Source organism: Cryptomeria japonica, chromosome 3, assembly GCF_030272615.1.
Source record: "Cryptomeria japonica chromosome 3, Sugi_1.0, whole genome shotgun sequence".
Lineage (NCBI taxonomy): Eukaryota > Viridiplantae > Streptophyta > Pinopsida > Cupressales > Cupressaceae > Cryptomeria > Cryptomeria japonica.
Genome location: NC_081407.1, coordinates 606,439,633 through 606,456,967, shown reverse-complemented (window position 1 = coordinate 606,456,967; position 17,335 = coordinate 606,439,633). Strand labels below are relative to the sequence as shown.

General features: G+C 34.4%; 1 protein-coding gene across 1 annotated transcript; it reads left to right on the top strand.

Annotated features, from left to right (window-relative positions):
- Positions 1 to 3,273: 3,273 nt before the first annotated feature.
- On the top strand, positions 3,274 to 15,657 carry LOC131070366 (endonuclease 2-like). The gene is made up of 10 exons (XM_059217560.1): positions 3,274 to 3,420; positions 9,452 to 9,739; positions 11,970 to 12,132; positions 12,704 to 12,805; positions 12,956 to 13,011; positions 13,183 to 13,266; positions 13,699 to 13,791; positions 15,210 to 15,277; positions 15,412 to 15,485; positions 15,563 to 15,657. Exons 1-10 carry the CDS (start codon positions 3,274 to 3,276, stop codon positions 15,655 to 15,657), a joined length of 1,170 nt encoding a protein of 389 aa, XP_059073543.1.
- Positions 15,658 to 17,335: the final 1,678 nt, after the last annotated feature.

Genomic DNA, 17,335 nt, shown 5'->3' with positions numbered 1-17,335 from the left:
CCAACACTTTTGGTTTCTTTGACTATCTCCTTGATTCTCTGACCATACTATTGAATGTTTTCTCCTTCAACCATCCGCATATCATCAAATTTTCCTCTAAGACTCTCTTCTTTGACAATCTTAGCATGCTCATAACGCTATAGATATCTTCCAATTTCTTCCATACTTCATATGCAGTCTCCAATCCATGAACATCAACATATTCTGAATCAAACAATGAACTGATGATGGCATCCAATACTTGATTGTTCTCTCGTTGCTCCTTCTTTTGATCATCTGTCAAAATCCCACCAGGCAAGTTATATTTAGTAACAAAATGTTTCCTATATTAACTTCCTAAGCTCTTGATATAGATCTTCATTCTATCACTCCAGGTTCTGTAGTTTTCTCTATTGAACTTCAGACCTTCTTTCTTCATCATGTTCTCCTAGATCTTTTCTTCAAGCTATTAGGCTTAAACACAAGAGGACCTGAAATGATCTCATACCAATTGATAATATGATGAAGCTATAAGGATCCGATCAACTACTGAGAGGGGGGGTGAATCAGTAGATAGAAAATAACTTAAACTTTCACCAAACAAACTTTAAACTCATAAACAACTTGGTAAACTAACTGGTTTAGTCACTGTATCAAAAACTGCAACTACACTGTCAAACTTTACCGGTTGACCAAAAACATCAATGATACAATGCAATAGATCTGAAACTCAAATACCATTTAACCAAAACAATAAAACACTTCACAAATATTAGTTATAGCTCATTTCAGATCATTTTCAATCATCTAAACATATCTAAGTAGATTTACTAGTAGTTTATATCAACCATATCAAAAACATCTACAAAATCATTCACCACTTGACACAATGATTTTTAACGTGGAAACCCAAATGGGAACAACCACGGTGGGGATGAATACCCACAAGTATTCTGAACTCTTTCGAAGTTCGCCCTATCAGGAGCCAAGCCTTGTTAGAAGCTTATACAATAATGTCTTGTTAATAATAGATCTGGTTAAGGACCACCTGGTTATGCGATTGACTACAATACCCTATTAAAGGTAATACCCTGTTAAAGGTAACCTCGATGGAGGATTTAAAATCCAAGTTAATGGATCACCTTGTTAGAGGATTTCAACAAGAAGCTTGCTAAAGATTACCCAGTTAGGGGATTTAACTGTTGTAATGGTTAGAGAACAACATGTTCTTTGCTGATCTGGTAATAGCACTTCCTTGTTTAATAAGATCATTTTTTGCTCCTATCTGCCTTCACAACATTTTGTAGACACATCTTCTAGTTCGACAACAATCACAACCAAATTTGCCAACACTTTATTGAAACAAATCATCGACCTTATAAGCAAATACAATAGGTCGGTAACACAACACAAAACATACAAATTTCATAGAGATTACAAACATATCGGTTCAATCTTGACCGTTAGATTACATAGAAATCTACTACACATTGTTATAGACAACTTCATCTGCTCTTGGATCACTGCACATTGGATTCTATAGGTCATTGTTTAATTCTTTAAGTTCCCTATTATCTCTTTTTTCACTTAAGCTAACATTAGGTGCATAATAATTAATTCTCTTATTAATTATTATGTGCAAGCCTAGGTTTTCCCTCTAAGGTTTCTTGACCTATTAGAGGTTAATTTTATTTTCCTTGTATTATTATCACATCACACATTTTTATGAATATTGAGCTCTCATCTTTTGAGCATATTTTTTTATGTTTTGCTTTTAGTTATTTTGCTTTCTTGTTTCTCCTTGTAATAGATTATTCAGCTTGCAGAAGATCTTTAAGCTCTTATGGTGTTTTTTTTCTCAACTCTCACATGGTATCAGAGCTTCAGATCTGTAGCTATCTGTTCTTGTTTTGAGAATTTTTGCATTGGAAGCAGATCTGGGGTTTTTAAGAAGTTTTTTTGTACTTAGTGATAGGCCTTTTTTCTAAACACTTTGAGCCTAAACGGACCTCACCATTGTGCTCAGAAGGCCCAAAAACCCCTATAGTCATATAAAACTTGCCTAGTTTTGACTCCTGAGCATCTAGGCGTAATCTTTCTTCAGTACCAGGGCGTACGACCTTGGCACATAGTTCGAGAAAATTTTTCAAAAAAAAAAAAAATTGCCTTTTTACGGCATGCAGGACAATTTTTTTATTTAAAAAACAAAAATAAAAAATAAAAAAAAGGCGAAAAGAAAACAAAAGTTTTAAATTTTTTTTTTGGCGTTGGAGTTTTCACAGGGGTACTATACCCCTGATAGTCCAGCCGTCATATGGCAGACCGGACTTGGCAGTCTCGATCCCTGCCAGTTCCACCCTCTGGCCCCAGCCCCGCCTTGCTGACCCCCGCCGCCCCTCTGGCTGCTGCCCCGCCGTCGGCTGCTGCCCCTTTTGCCGCTAGTGCTTGTTGTGCTCTCTGCTGTCGCCGTTCCTCCCACCATGGCCACTTCCTCTCCTCCTCCCGCTACTAGCGCCATCTGCCACTCCGTCGCTCCTCCTAGGAGCGCCGCCCGAGCGCCACCCCTACTAGGCCTTTGTCGCTACACTTCCACCCTCTTGCCTTTTTAGGGGGGTTTCATTTTTTGGCTATATTTTGAGCATACGGAGTCATTTTTTTGAAAACGAATAGGTGTCAAAAATTTGGTTCTGAGCCGGACCTCATGGTGTTGGACTTTTTTTCCAACTCTACTGTTTGACTATACTTTTTTCCAGTCAAAGTTGAGACTCTTTTTTGCACTTCCGGGGCCGTAGAATGGGCAAACAAACTCTGTTTTTCGAAAACGAATAGGCGTTGGAAAGTTCTCAGCATGCTCTATTCAAATATGTGATATTGTTTCTCATGATTTTAATTAGGTACATGAGATTTTAGTTCAAAGTTGTTTTTGCTTATGCATTACTTCCTTCTCATCAGTATGTACTAGGGTTTGGGTTTATCTCTTGTGGGGGGGGTATTTTTTTCTCGCTTTCTATCATTTATATCAAAAATCAAGAACACCAAAACTCTCAAAACAAACAAACCCTTCTACATCTTCTGTCTATTCTGAAAGATCACATAATAAAAAAACCAACAAGTAGGTGCAGGTGCAAAGTTTTCATGGTAGATCCTTCAGTTGAGTTGTTGACTTCACACAACTATCACACCTGGAAGCCCCACATCACGAGGCTCCTCTGGGCATGAGGGTTGTGGTCTTGTTTGGATGAGGTTTAGCTTCTCTTGCAGCGTCCTTATGAGCTTCTTCAACACAGAAACAAGATGGATGAGGCCATGGGTTTGCTCTTTTTATATGTCTCCGACAGTCTTCTGCTTCATCTTGATGAGTTTCTCACTCCTCAGGCTATGTGGTTGAAGTTTGAGTCTCTCTTCAGGAGGGTGAATGAGATTCAGACATTACAGATTGAGGTAGAGTTGGTTTCCTTATCACTTGATTCCTTTCCCACCATTGAGGATTTTTTGAAAAAGTTCAAGACTGCCAGATCTGTTCTTCAGGGATGTGGCAAGATCAAGAAAGACACAGAGTGCATTCACTTGATTCTTTCAAAGCTTCGGAGACATTTTTTAGTTTTTTGCCTCTACTTTCTACTCCACCATGGATGACTTGGGTGCTCATTTCACCATGCCTACCTTTGATATTTTTTGTGAGCGCCTGTCTTGTGAGAAGTCTCATCTTTCTCAGCTGGATATGCTCTCAGGATCCAAGAACAAAGCATTGGTTGCTCAGTCCTCTAAGGAGAAGCAAAAGCAGAAACTGAAGCCAAAAAAGAATTCCTGCTAGCAGCGAGCATTCCTCCAAGCCTCCTCCTAAGTCTGATTCTAAAACACCATTTCCTCCGAAACATGGGAAATATTCACAGTTTGGTAAGTCTTCCTCCAAGACTAAGAAGAAATCAAGGGACACTTGTAGTTTTTGTGGCAAGGAAGGACATCCAGTTTTCAGGTGTTGGAAACGCTTAGAGGCTTTAGAGGACGTCATGCAGCAGCATCACATCTCCTCACCTTAGGCATCTTCTCATTCCACAGGAAAAGGTCATGCTCTCACTGCTTGAGATTCAACCTATGGGTCCACATGGATACTTGATTCTGGTGTTTCTCACCATATGACTCACACTCAGCAGTTGGTTACTTCTCAAGTTCCTCTTGTGGTACTTCACAGATTGCAGTGGGTGACTCAGTTCAACTTTCATTCTTGGGTTCAGGTTCTGTCTCTTTGGATGGGGTACTTTGTAGGATGTTCTGGTTGTCCCTGACATCTCACCAAACCTCTTGTCCATTTATCAGAGTTGCCATTCTGGCTCTAGTAAGACAATTGATTTCTCACCACATGATGTGGTTATTCAGGACCTCTATGACTCTGATTTGGTTGTAGCTGCTGGGAGTGTTGATACTGTATCTCGTCTGTACAAATTTGATAGATTTGAGCCCTCTGCGGGTGTAGGTTCATCTCTTATGGCACATGTAGATTCAGTGAGTAAGCTTTGGCATGAGCGCTTGGGCCATGTCAATTACATATATCTTCAGTAAATGAGTACACGGACACTTGTTCTTGGGTTCCCACAGATTTCTTGCACTAATGGTGTTTCTCATGGTTGTGTGCTTGGCAAACATCACAGAGATCCCTTTTCGAAGGGAAGAGCCTCTCATGCTTTGGCACCCTTGGAGTTGATTCACAGTGATCTGATGTCATTTCCCACTCCTTTTTCTGGGGCCAAGTATGTACTCACTTTTATTGATGACTTCTCTATACGCACATGGGTGTACTTTCTTAAATACAAGTCTGATGTATTTGATTCATTTCAAATCTTCAAGACATTTGTAGAGAAGTAGTCTGGTTGTTCTATTCGATAGATACGTATAGATAATGGGGGGGAGTATGTGAATTAGGATTTTAGATATTTTTGCATTGAGCATGGTTTGCAACATCAGTTTGCTGTTCCCTACACCCCTCAGCAGAATGGTGTCTCTGAGCACAAGAACAAAACTTTACGGGAGATGGCGAATTGTATGATTCAATCCAGGTCCATGGATTCATCTTTTTGGGTTGAGGCAATCAATTGTGCCAACTATATTCAGAATTGGATGCCTCACAAAGTGATTCGATATATGACTCCCGAGGAGGCTTGGTCTCATGACAAGCCTGATGTTTCTTTTTTTCGAGTGTTTGGCAGTGAGGCATGGACTTTTATTCCTGACGCTCAGAGGAAAGCCATGGAGTGGAAGAGCCGACCCCTCATTTTTGTTGGCTTCTATGAGGATGTTAAGGCCTACAGGTTGTTTGATCCTGATTCTAGAGAGGTCCTATTTCGACAAGATGTTCAGTTTGATGAGCGCCTTCCCAGAGTGGATACCCCGACTTCAGTGTGTACTCCTCTACCTACTCCTTCCACTGCATCTCTTCAGGAGTATTTTGAGGATGATTTTGATGATGGTGCTAATGATCCACCATCGCCACCTCCACCTACTCCACCTCAAATGTCCAAGTGGGCTCACTTTACTGTTGAGGTGACAGGTTGTCTAGCCGGTGATCCTTCAGATACTCATCGCACCTGTTCTCACACTGTGGGTTCTAGTCTTTTGAGTCATGCCATTTCAGATGATCCTCAAAAGTTTTCAGAGGCTACATGACACCTTGAGTAGGATTGTGCTATGGAGGAGGAGTATTCTTCTTTGATGAGGAATTATGCTTGGGATCTATGTTCTCTTCCTAAGGGCAGAAAGATGATTAGGTGTCGCTGGTTGTATCACACTAAGTATGCTGCTGATGGTTCCATTGATAAGTACAAAGCATGTCTTGTTGCGAAGGGTTTCTCATAGGTTGGGGGTATTGATTACTTTGAGACCTTTTCCCCTATTGCCAAGATGAACTCTATTCGCTTTGTACTATCTCTTGTAGCTTCTCCGGGATGGCCTGTTTTTCAAATGGATGTGAAGAGTGCCTTCTTGCATGTGGAGCTATAGGAGGAAATCTACATGAAGCATCCTTAGGGATTTGTGCAAGAGAGTTCTTTGGTTTGCAGACTTAGGCGTTCATTGTATGTCTCAAATAGGCTCCTCGGGCTTGGTATGAGAAGATGGATTCTTTCTTGCTCTCCACTGGTTTCACTCGTAGTCATTCAGATCACACAATATATATTCAGCTTCTTGAGGATGAGATCCTGATTCTTGTGCTCTATGTTGATGATCTCCTCATCACAGGTAGCTCATCCTCTATGATTCATCATATTCAGTGAGCCTTGATGGACCAGTTTGAGATGACAGACCTTGGTCTTCAGATGATTCAGTCTTCTGATGGGATCTACATTTACTAGCAGAAGTATGCTCTTGACATGCTTTGACACTTTGGTATGCTTGATTGCAAGCTTTCTCCCACTCCTTTTTAGTTAGGGGTTGTTTTGATTCCTACTTGTCCCACTCCTTCAGTAGATTCTACACTTTATAGATAGTTGGTTGGCAATTTGTTGTACCTGACTCACACCCATCCTGATCTTTCCTTTGCGGTTGGCCTTGTCTCTCGATTCTCCCATGATCCTCATGAGATTCATTGGCAAGCTTCCAAATGTATCTTGCGGTACATTTAGGGCTCTAGTTCTCATGGCATTCACTACACATCGGGGGAACCTCACATTGTTGGCTACACTGACTCAGATTGGGCTGGTGATGTCACTGATCAGAAGTCTACTTCTGGCTTTGTTTTTTGTCTTGCCTCTGGTCCTATCACATGGTCTTGCAAGAAGTAGACTGCTCATGCATTATCATCTATAGAGGTTGAGTACCGAGCTGCTGTGTTCGCCAGTCAGGAGATCTTATGGCTTCGACAGTTGATGATTGAGTTTGGTTTTCCTCTTGATAGTCCCACTGTTCTTTGGTGTGAAAATCATAATGCTATTCATATTTCTTGCAACCTGGTAGAGCATCAGCGAATGAAGCACATTGAGCTTCACATGCATTTCATCCGCCAGTTGATTCAGGATGGTTGTCTCATTCTGGAGTACATTTCCACTACCGAGCAGGTTACAGACATCTTCACGAAACCTTTTGCATCACCGCGCTATCTTCAGTTGCGCTCTATGGTTGGGGTGAAGGAAGTTGTCCTTGGGGGGTCTTTATGAGGCCTTCCTTCCTTCCTTCTTCTTTCAGCATGTTCTTTTATCTCTTTTTGGAGAGGATTTTTTTCCCACTGAGTTTTCTCCTTTTTCTCCATTTCATAGAAATTTCATTGTATTTGGGGACCTAATCAGACCTTGTTGCCGGGACCTATCTTTCCTGCTTTCAGTAGCTGTTCTAGGTTTTAGCTTCTCCCTAAGTCTAGCTTAAGGGGGAGTGTTAGAGTAATCAAGTCTTTACTTGATTAATTAAACAATATTTGTTTAATTCTTTAAGTTCCCTATTATCTCTTTTTACACTTAAGCTAACATTAGGTGCATAATTAATTATTATGTGCAAGCCTAGGTTTTACCTTTAGGGTTTCTTGACCTATTAGAGGTTAATTTTCTTTTCCTTGTATTTTATCACATTACACATTTTTGTGAATATTGAGCTCTCATCTTTTGAGCATATTTTTTTGTGTTTTGCTTTTAGTTATTTTGCTTCCTTGTTTCTCCTTGTAACAGATTATTCAGCTTGTAGAAGATCTTTAGGCTTCTGTGGTGTTTTGTTTCTCAACTCTCATAGTCATCATGCGTTTGTCACTTCATGCTATGCAATTGATCATTCCCAAGATAAACGGTTATCTCTATGCACCAAATCCACTTCGAAACTCATCATGTGCATCATGCTTACGTGACATCTTCATATCCGATCACCATTCAGTGATAGATCATCACAACTGATTCTCCAAGCTCCATCGGTTAGGGTTCTGTTTATTAATTGGTTAGGGTTACCAGTTGATCTCTCTGCTTCAATAATAATAACTGTTGCCTTCATTGCTTTACTACCGGTTGCATTATTGCATCATTACCGGTTGCAATACATCTTCATTACCGGTTACTATTGACATCAATGACAACACTATACTTCATCAATGCAATCTTCATGCAATGCCAACATGTTATTCTAAAAAAATATATACTTGTTGATTAATATATGAACAACATTAAATAAAAATATAGCAATATATTTCTCTTCTTAATTGAATAAATATGCACACCAAGAAATTGTAAAGAGGTACTAACCCAAACAAATAAAACTAATCAAATTTAATTCTAAGTAACAATAGATAAAAATTTGTAACATCTCCACTAAATTCCGGTGTTGTGTTCTTTTTGTGTCGTTTCCATTTAAATTCTGATGTTGTATTCTTTTGTGTTCATTTTAAATATTTTGTTTGAAGTTTGTTGTAATAGAATTTAACCTCAACTGATTCATGTTCATTGTATCCAACATTTGCTTTTGCATTTAATTCATGAAATTGATTTCACTTCTTTGAAGCCAAAATCCCGTTTCAAGTAAATGGTCTCTACTAGGCTGCATACAAATGCACAAGAATAAACACGAAACAATTGAAATAAATGTAACTTCTTATGACATATATGACTCAATTTAGCCATATAGAATTATTGTCACACATCTCATCTCATCAGAAACAAGCACATGATCGACTTAAATACACCATAAACCAAACTTATTCTAGAATGAACAACAGATAAATCAAAAGAATGATTTAACTAAAAAACCATCTGACACTTCTATTGCAAAAAACCAACCCTAGTATGGACCATTCAAACAAATAAAAGCTAAATCCTCAAAAGGGAATGGATGAATGCAAAATTGCAGAGATTAAGTAAATTCTATTGCCATCCCATTTTTTGCAATTTTTCAAATGTTCATATACTATTGCGTTTCAGGCCTTCCAAGACACTTCATGCTTTAGATCGTATCTGCAATAAATAGCTGAACCAAGAGTACAATTAACACCAACCTCTTTCTCTAATACAAAAGTCTACTATATGAACCAAGAGTACAATTAACACCAACCTCTTTCTCTAATACAAAAGTCTACTATATGCAATAAGTATAGGGTTTGAGCAGACTCAAACGCAAAACCTTTCAGTCTACTATATGCAATAAGTATAGGGTTTGAGCAGACTCGAACCCAAAACCTTCCATGCTGGAGGCTCACAGCTAACCACTACATTGAGAGGTCATCCACAAAACTAAGTTTTTATTAGTTTCATATTAAATTTGATTTGTTTTTATTACCACCCTATACAGCAAATAACATGACATGTTATTATTTAAAATATTTAATTACTTTATATTAGATTAGATTTGATTTGTAAAAGAATATTTTTGATTAAAATCTTACCATATGTAGATCTCTACAAGCATTAAAAAACACAAAACATAGGAATATTCTTTGTGGAATATGCTTTTATAACGATCTCTCTATCAATAAGTAAGGCATGTTGAGAATTCCAACTGGTTTTTTCCTTTTCAGCTGAAGCTATCTATTACGAAATATCTGCTTCACCACACTCCAAATTTAGAACGGCAGACATTTTCCTTATTTGGTGTAATCTGTGACTTACATATGCTGCAGCACTCCACATCTCAGAGCCGACGGGAAATATTGTACATCACCATTTATCTGTCTGTTGACGCACAAAATTGTAGTACAATGGGCAATTTTAAGTCTTTTGTAATGTGTTGTGTATTGATTTCAGCTCTTCCTGCTGCACTGTGTTGGGGAAAAGAAGGCCATGAAGCCGTATGCAAGATTGCTCAGGTGGGATTTTTTCTTTTTAAATAGTACAATTTGCTCAGAATTTAATATAAATGAGTTTGAAATAGAATGTATGGTACATCTTTGAATTTGTTTTTTTCATTAATTTTAATTTTATTATTATAGTTGATATATTGTTTGTGTAGATGTTTTAAAGAGAAAATAAAATGAAGAAGAAATTGTTGATATATAATATGTTTTTAATTTGTACTTGATATATGATATGTTTTTCTTTTCTTGTTTTAAGGGTGCTGTTGCTTGGGAAAAACAATCCGTTTTATTCTCGTGGCTTGGGAAAAACAAATGTTGCTTGGATTCTAAGCTAAGGAAGCTAAGGGCAGGTCCCCATGCGGCTGCTCCATTTTGGTGGCCCATGAATGTCAAATTTTGTTAAATAAGCAGTCATCTTAAATTGCATTATTATTTAAAGAAATTAAAATTTTAATGCTAGTTTGTCACATAAATTTTGGAGAAAAAATTAGAAGCAAATAAAAAAGAGGGAATTTTTTTTGGAGAGCCACATGTCAATCTTCCCAACAAGCAGTTGTTGCTTATTTCCCCTTTTTTTCAAAGCAGCTGCTGCTCCATTTAAATAGGAAAAGGTTTCAGTTTATCCATCCTTTCCTCTTAATTAAAAATTTGCATGGGAACACTCTTTGCTTAATTTTAAGCAGGCTGTTTCCAAATTTGTGGCTTTCCTCTTGTTTGTTTCCAATTCCACCCCTCTTTTAATTTGTTTTATACTTTTAGAAGTTTTATATTTTGTAATTCCTTCATTTGTAAATTAATGAAATAGTTTTACTCTTATTCCACCCCTCTTTTCCTTAAATGAAATAATTTTACTGTCATTCTTGCTCCAAATTTTATCTCTATTCTGCAAGTTTTCTTTTTCTAGTTATATCTTTATTTATATAAAATTTTACATTAAATTTCAAATAAAAGACGAATGATATGACCACCATTTCAATACATAATCTATTTGAAAGATTTGATATTTTGTTCTTGATGTCGATTTTTTTATTAAAGGGAAGATGAATATTGTGATGTTGAAGAAATTTTTACTCATGTGTTTGAATTTAAATTGTATTCATTCATCAATATTGAACTCACAAGAAACAATAGTTTATCATTAAAATGCAGTTCAAATAATGGGTTATTAATAATATGGATTGTTCTAGACAATTTTATATAAGATGACACATAAATTGATTTTTCTTAATGAGAGTATATTTTATATAGGCAAAATGTAGATTCATTCTATGAACTTAGAATGTGTGTCCATAGTCTCATTCAAGAGATACTTGAAACATTTTAACCTTCTTATAATTAACTAGAAAATTGAAATCATTCTTAAAATTACTAGAAAGTAACTTGTTTATAGTACAAACTGTTTATTTTGTATATTTAAGATTGGATTAATTTGTATAACTTATTGAGTATTTAGATACAAGTTTTGTAGGTCATATCTGAGTGTATAGAATAAAAAAGTTTATTATTTTTGTTGGAATTAAAATTAATATAGTCATAACATAATTGTAACATTATTTCAAATTCAAAAGATTTAAATTATTTTATATTAATTTTAGAAATATAAATTTAAAAAATATATTTTATTTTAAAGATTTGAGATATTTAATCAACATTTTATTAAAAAAATAATAATAACAATAATATCAATAGGACTCTTTTATAGTTTTAATGAATCAAGTGTGGGTTCTTGTTTTGAGGCTATTGGTAACTCTAATTGTCACTTTTTGAAGGTTGATAGTTCCACTTCCTTCATGGGCGGTTCTCGTGGTTGGGGGTAAACCATGGACTTAGTCATTGGATTATTGGACTAAGGAGATTTCTCCTCTTGCTCCCCCTTGTGTTGGTGTTCCAAATGATGGTATTACATGAATTATTGTTCTTCCCTCTTTTCCCAAACTCTTTCTCAATTGTGGGTGATTTTTCTACCCACCCTTGACATGGGTTACTACTTACTATGTTGTAAGTAGTCTATTTTTACCTTTGTTGTCAAAGGTTTGTTCTACCAGTTGTAAGTGGCCTATTTTATTCACTTATAACATATTTAATTTACATTATATTTAAAAAAAAAAATTATATTTATTTACTTAACAATTGTTTAATAATTATATTTTATAAAATTGCTTCTCTCTAGCTATGATTTATCTATTTCCCATTTTTAAAAGCTGAAAAATTATGTTCATTCTCTCATAGTATGTATATGCAGGACCTTCTAAGTAAATCAGCAGCAGATGCAGTGCAGCAACTGCTTCCAGGTGATCTTTCTTCCCTCTGTTCATGGGCTGATGAGGTTAAGTTCAAATACCCCTGGAGCCGTCCACTGCATTTCATTAATACACCGGATTCCAGGTGTAATTATGACTATTCTAGTAAGTGATTTTTTTTTACAAGTATAAATGTTATTGAGATATATAAATGTTATTTAGATATATGATCATGTATATTTTTCAATCAATATTTTGAATCATATTCAGTAATTTGGCATTAAAAAAGGAGATGGTACATTTTTTGGCATTAAAAGAGGAGATAGTACATTCTTATTTAATAATTAAATGTGATCTGAAATGTCACAGATTATAGCAAACTCATTTCAACTAATAAACTATCATGTTATTTATTTTCATCATAAAACATAGAAGAGTATGTTTTGTTTCTCCACTCAAGATCCTAAGGAGATATAGGTCATTTTGATTATGACGATCATTCTTATATACGTTCGAATTTTTAACAGCTTCCGAGTTTAACTGCATAAACATCATACAACCCTATTTATCTTAATAAAAAATATTTCAGATCATATTCTTATGATCCTTTATTAGGATGAAGTGAACTGGAAATATAATCCAAAAACATTGATTACAAAATGTTTATGAAATTAAATTCATAAATGTTTAAAAAATTAATGTCTTTAATTGAATGATCCCGTTTGTTATGGTACAGGGGACTGTCATAGTGAGGAGGGGGAAAAAGATGTGTGTGTGGCAGGAGCCATCAATAATTACACTTCTCAGCTTACAACATATGACACGTCTGATGTGAAATGTAATGTTTCTTCTTTACTTAGACTTAGTTGCTCTTCTGATTTCTAAACTCAGTCAAGCTTCTTAATTGTGTATTTCATTTGTAGATTCTGATCAAATAGACATCTTTTTTGGGAAACATCTAATTGTGAAAAATTCCTGGACTTTGCAGATAATTTGACAGAAGCATTGCTTTTTCTGTCTCATTTCATGGGAGACATCCATCAGGTCTTATTCTGATTATCCATGCCTCTTGTAGTTTGGTGATATGTAAGTTGAAAATTGTTAAGGAGTGCAAGATCATTGCTCAAGAATTTCAGTGGTATCCTATGAATCTTTTTACATCTAGGAAATTGCTTATGGATGTTGAAAGAAAAACTGCAACTATTAATTTTGCAGCCTTTGCATGTTGGATACACTGGAGATAAAGGAGGAAACACAATAAGTGTACACTGGTATAGGCGAAAGACTAATTTGCATCATGTAAGTATACAAACTAGTTGCAGTATCTGTGTGATTATGGTCAGAATTAAAAGGAAACATATTAGTGACCGTTGCATGCTTTTAACTTATATATAGAATCCCCATAAGAATTGAGTTCTTATGAATGGAAGACCATGCAGAAAAATCGCCATTAAGAAATTTCCATGAGACTCACAATGTACTGTAATAGTCTGACCTTGCCAAATTCCAGATTTTCTCATGCAAAATATATTTGGATTGACTTATTGCAGTAACAAAGTTGTTATCATAAAGAAAAAGATAGGAAAAAGATAGGTATTCAGCATTGGCATTTTTTAATTAACTTATACTTTTGGCTTATGTTATTGGTTTTTGATAAATAAAAATAGAACCAAGTTTTATATTAATTATACATAATGACAGTATTAACCTAACTTATGCCATTGTTAACAGGTATGGGATTCTTCATTAATTGAAACAGCAATCAAAGACTATTATGACTCTGACCTTGCTCTTATGATACAAGGAATTCAGACAAACATAAGTGTATGTGAATCTCCTAGCCTTTCCTCTCTTTTTGTCTCATTTTCCCTCAATTGGCCTGCTTATTCTAATATTTCCTTGCTATGAAAATAGTTTAAGAATCTATATCTATGAAAACTGAATTTAGCAAAACCATTTTATGTTCCGTTTGAGAGCTTCTTATTTTTAATTTATATTGAACATTTTTTGTCCCTTTTGCTGAAAAAAAAAATTCAATTATATTGGCAATTTTAGGTATTTGAGAATTTGTATTTTGCTTTCAGAAAACGGTTAATAGAAGAATGAGTATTGAATTCACATATCTAATTTTTGTCGAGGTTTTTTATAAATCAATTAAGACTCAAACCTAAGATCTTTCATTTATTGTTGGAATGCTCTACCATTGAGCTGCTGGCTGTTTTAGAGCCAGTCCATCTTTAGTTTGGGTGTGGTTTATTTTCAACATTCCCTTTAAAACACTCTATAGAATGTTTGGGGCTCTTAGCTTGACCTAGCTTTGATATCATGTTGAATTTTTTTATAAAACAGTTAAAACTCAAATCTAAAACCTTTCATTTGCTGTTGGAGTACTCTACCACTGAACTATTCATTTTTTTAAAGACTGATCCATCTTTGATCTAAATAAACTTATTTCCAATAATTTTGTTTTACCCAAATAAACAGAAACATACATTAATATCATCTTTTATAGATGCTTTCAAACATATCCAACACCTCTCTCCTTTGGTCAAATAGGGAAACACCATTACAGAGGGAAGAGGGAATATGAAGGCTTATAATCTTCCCATAATGATTTAAGCGATGTGCTATTTGACTTGGCCAGTAATGAATTCTTTTGTTTTCCCTTCACTACATATTCCCCCTTGAGATCTTAAGGAAGATATCTAAACACTACATTGTATCATCCTCTATCTTTAGATTGAGTTGTAGGATTAAGTTCAAAGCATTTGAAAAAAACACATAAAACAATTGTCCTTCAAAGGTATCTTTGTGCATCATCTTTATGAAATAAAAGGTGGTAGTTGTTATCGTTGGATTTCTAAATTTGTATTTGCTCTGAATTTTGGATGGAGGTCCTGTCACCTGCTTGGCATTGAGGTGGTGAATAGAGAAAGATATGATCACAATCTCATTTTAATGAGTTGTATTTATTCTCATAAATTACTACACCATGGTTTACAACATAGCAAATGGCATTCATACATCGGATTTATTTTAATTTATCATCTAATTAACCATTGTAGAAATTTCAAAACATCAGAATGTTTTGACCGGTAAATTATTTGTTTCATTCCTTTTTTTCATAAAGACACATTTTCTTCAAAGAAATTTTATATATGCATGCATAATAAAGAGATTTTGATGGGCTCCATATTATTATGTATACTGCAAATAATCTTTTCCTGTTGTTTTGACAACAGGATACATGGTCAAAAGATGTGCCTAAATGGGAAAAATGCAGCACAAATAAACTTGCTTGCCCAAATCCGTAAGAATAAAAAAATCATTCATTCTTGGGTACATTCATTTCATTTCATCAGAATAGGAATGAATCTTTACTAGCTGTTCTCTCTGTCCTTCCTGTATTTAATATTTACACAGTTGATTTGATTGTGAGATTAGGTATGCATCTGAAAGCATTGGTTTAGCTTGCGAGTGGGCATACAGCAATGTTACTGAAGGCAGCACTTTAGGAGGTAATCCCTGCATCTACTCTACATTTTATGACTTGGAATAATTGCAGTGTTTGAAAGTGAAAATTGTTGAATTGCAGATGACTATTTCCTCTCTCGACTTCCTATTGTTGAGGAGCAACTTGCAAAAGGAGGTGTGAGGCTGGCTGCAACACTTAATCGCATTTTCCCTTAAAACAACTAACAATCATATGACAAGTTAAAACAATATTAAGATGAGTTTGTTCATACAGATTTCTACTGCTCTACATACTTGAATAACATATTTGCTATAGTTTCAAAATATGTCATGCTTTGGTTTCCATAAATTATGTATGTAATCTGTTATACTGTGGAATTATTTTTGGAATTGTTTCATATGTTGGAGCAGTTATTTAATAAAGAAGATAGCGTTGTTTGATATTGTCTTCTTTGCTGGCTACTGACCTTTCTTGCTCTATAATGTTCTGTATTAAATAAAATTTTATTCTTTTTTTAGTTAAAAAAATTATGCAATTGTATATTTTTACATTAAGAGTTGTGATTTAAGTATATGAATTGTAAATCTTTAAAATTAATAAAAGATGTTTAGATTTTATGTTTGTTGTTAAAATATAAAAATATCGAAATGATAAAATGTATATTAATATTTATAAATAAAATTAATATACAAGTATCTTAATATTTATCAAATTTTTTTAAAGTAAAAATAAAATAAAATAATTTAAAAACAATAGAAGATTGTTTTTCAAACTGAGATTAATATTATATAAAATTAAAACAAAGTAAATAATATAATAAAATAATTTAAATAATTTTAAATGCATCTTAATAGTTTTTATTGTTATATAATATTTATATCTTTCCATCTCAATATATCTTTAAATTCACTTATGTAACAATTTTTGAAGTGTATTTACATTAATATTTGTATGACAATTTTTAGAGTGCATTTATATTCATTTTTGTATCTCTTAATTTTATTTCATCTTAAATTCACTTGTATTATATATATATTTTTTTTGAGTGTGTGGTGAAAATAATTTAAACAATCTAATTTAATCTTGGTGACATTCGTGAACATTTCTTATTAGATTTTAGTTTAAAAAGGCAAATAATCTATTCATAATGTGCGGAACGAAAATATATACTACTAATGATTTCATAAAAGAAAAACATTGTGCAAATGCTTATATATGATGCAAACCAATTCCTTAGAATTAGGATGCCATAACAACTAAGAACTCATAATCAAGATGCAAGACAAACTATATTCCTTAGAATTAGGATGCCATAACAACTAAGAACTCATAATCAAGATGCAAGACAAACTATATTTGCACGTCAAATTATATTTGCTAAAGTAATCTTTTGAGGAATAGCTATATGTGATTGCTATATAAAGAGATTTAGAATTCAATTATGAGAGTGGTTTTGTGAGAAAATGAGGATATTAAATTGAAGAGAAAAGGAGATGGAGGTAGTAAGATTAATATTAAATAGAAGATATTGACAATTATTGGTAACAATTATATAATGTGCTTTTTTTCTTTGTTCTTCAAATTGTTGTGAAATGTTTGAAGAGTATTGAGTCTTTTTTATGATGACATGAATATACTAGTTATATAAATTTATTTATGCAATCAAAATGTGAATGTTTTTGTCACTACTTGTTTTCTTGCAATGAAGGAGATTATTGAATGTTTCTATGTATAACTAAGGTGCTGAGACACTACATTAGTTTGGTTTCTAAGCACCGAAAAGAGTCCTAACCAAGTATTCTCAAAAGGTCATAGGGTGTCTGATAAAGAGGTTAAGAACAATGTTTTTGATAAAGATAACTAGGTTTTACAGGGACCTGAAACCCAAAGTTT

What these genes read in the sequence shown, in the direction of transcription:
- LOC131070366 (XM_059217560.1), top strand. Translation starts at nt 3,274, where the DNA reads ATGGATGAGGCCATGGGTTTGCTCTTTTTATATGTCTCCGACAGTCTT. An exon ending in TGACACGTCTGATGTGAAAT is followed by an intron (nt 12,806 to 12,955) that starts GTAATGTTTCTT and finishes TGGACTTTGCAG; the next exon opens with ATAATTTGACAGAAGCATTG. An exon ending in TGAAGGCAGCACTTTAGGAG is followed by an intron (nt 15,486 to 15,562) that starts GTAATCCCTGCA and finishes GTTGAATTGCAG; the next exon opens with ATGACTATTTCCTCTCTCGA.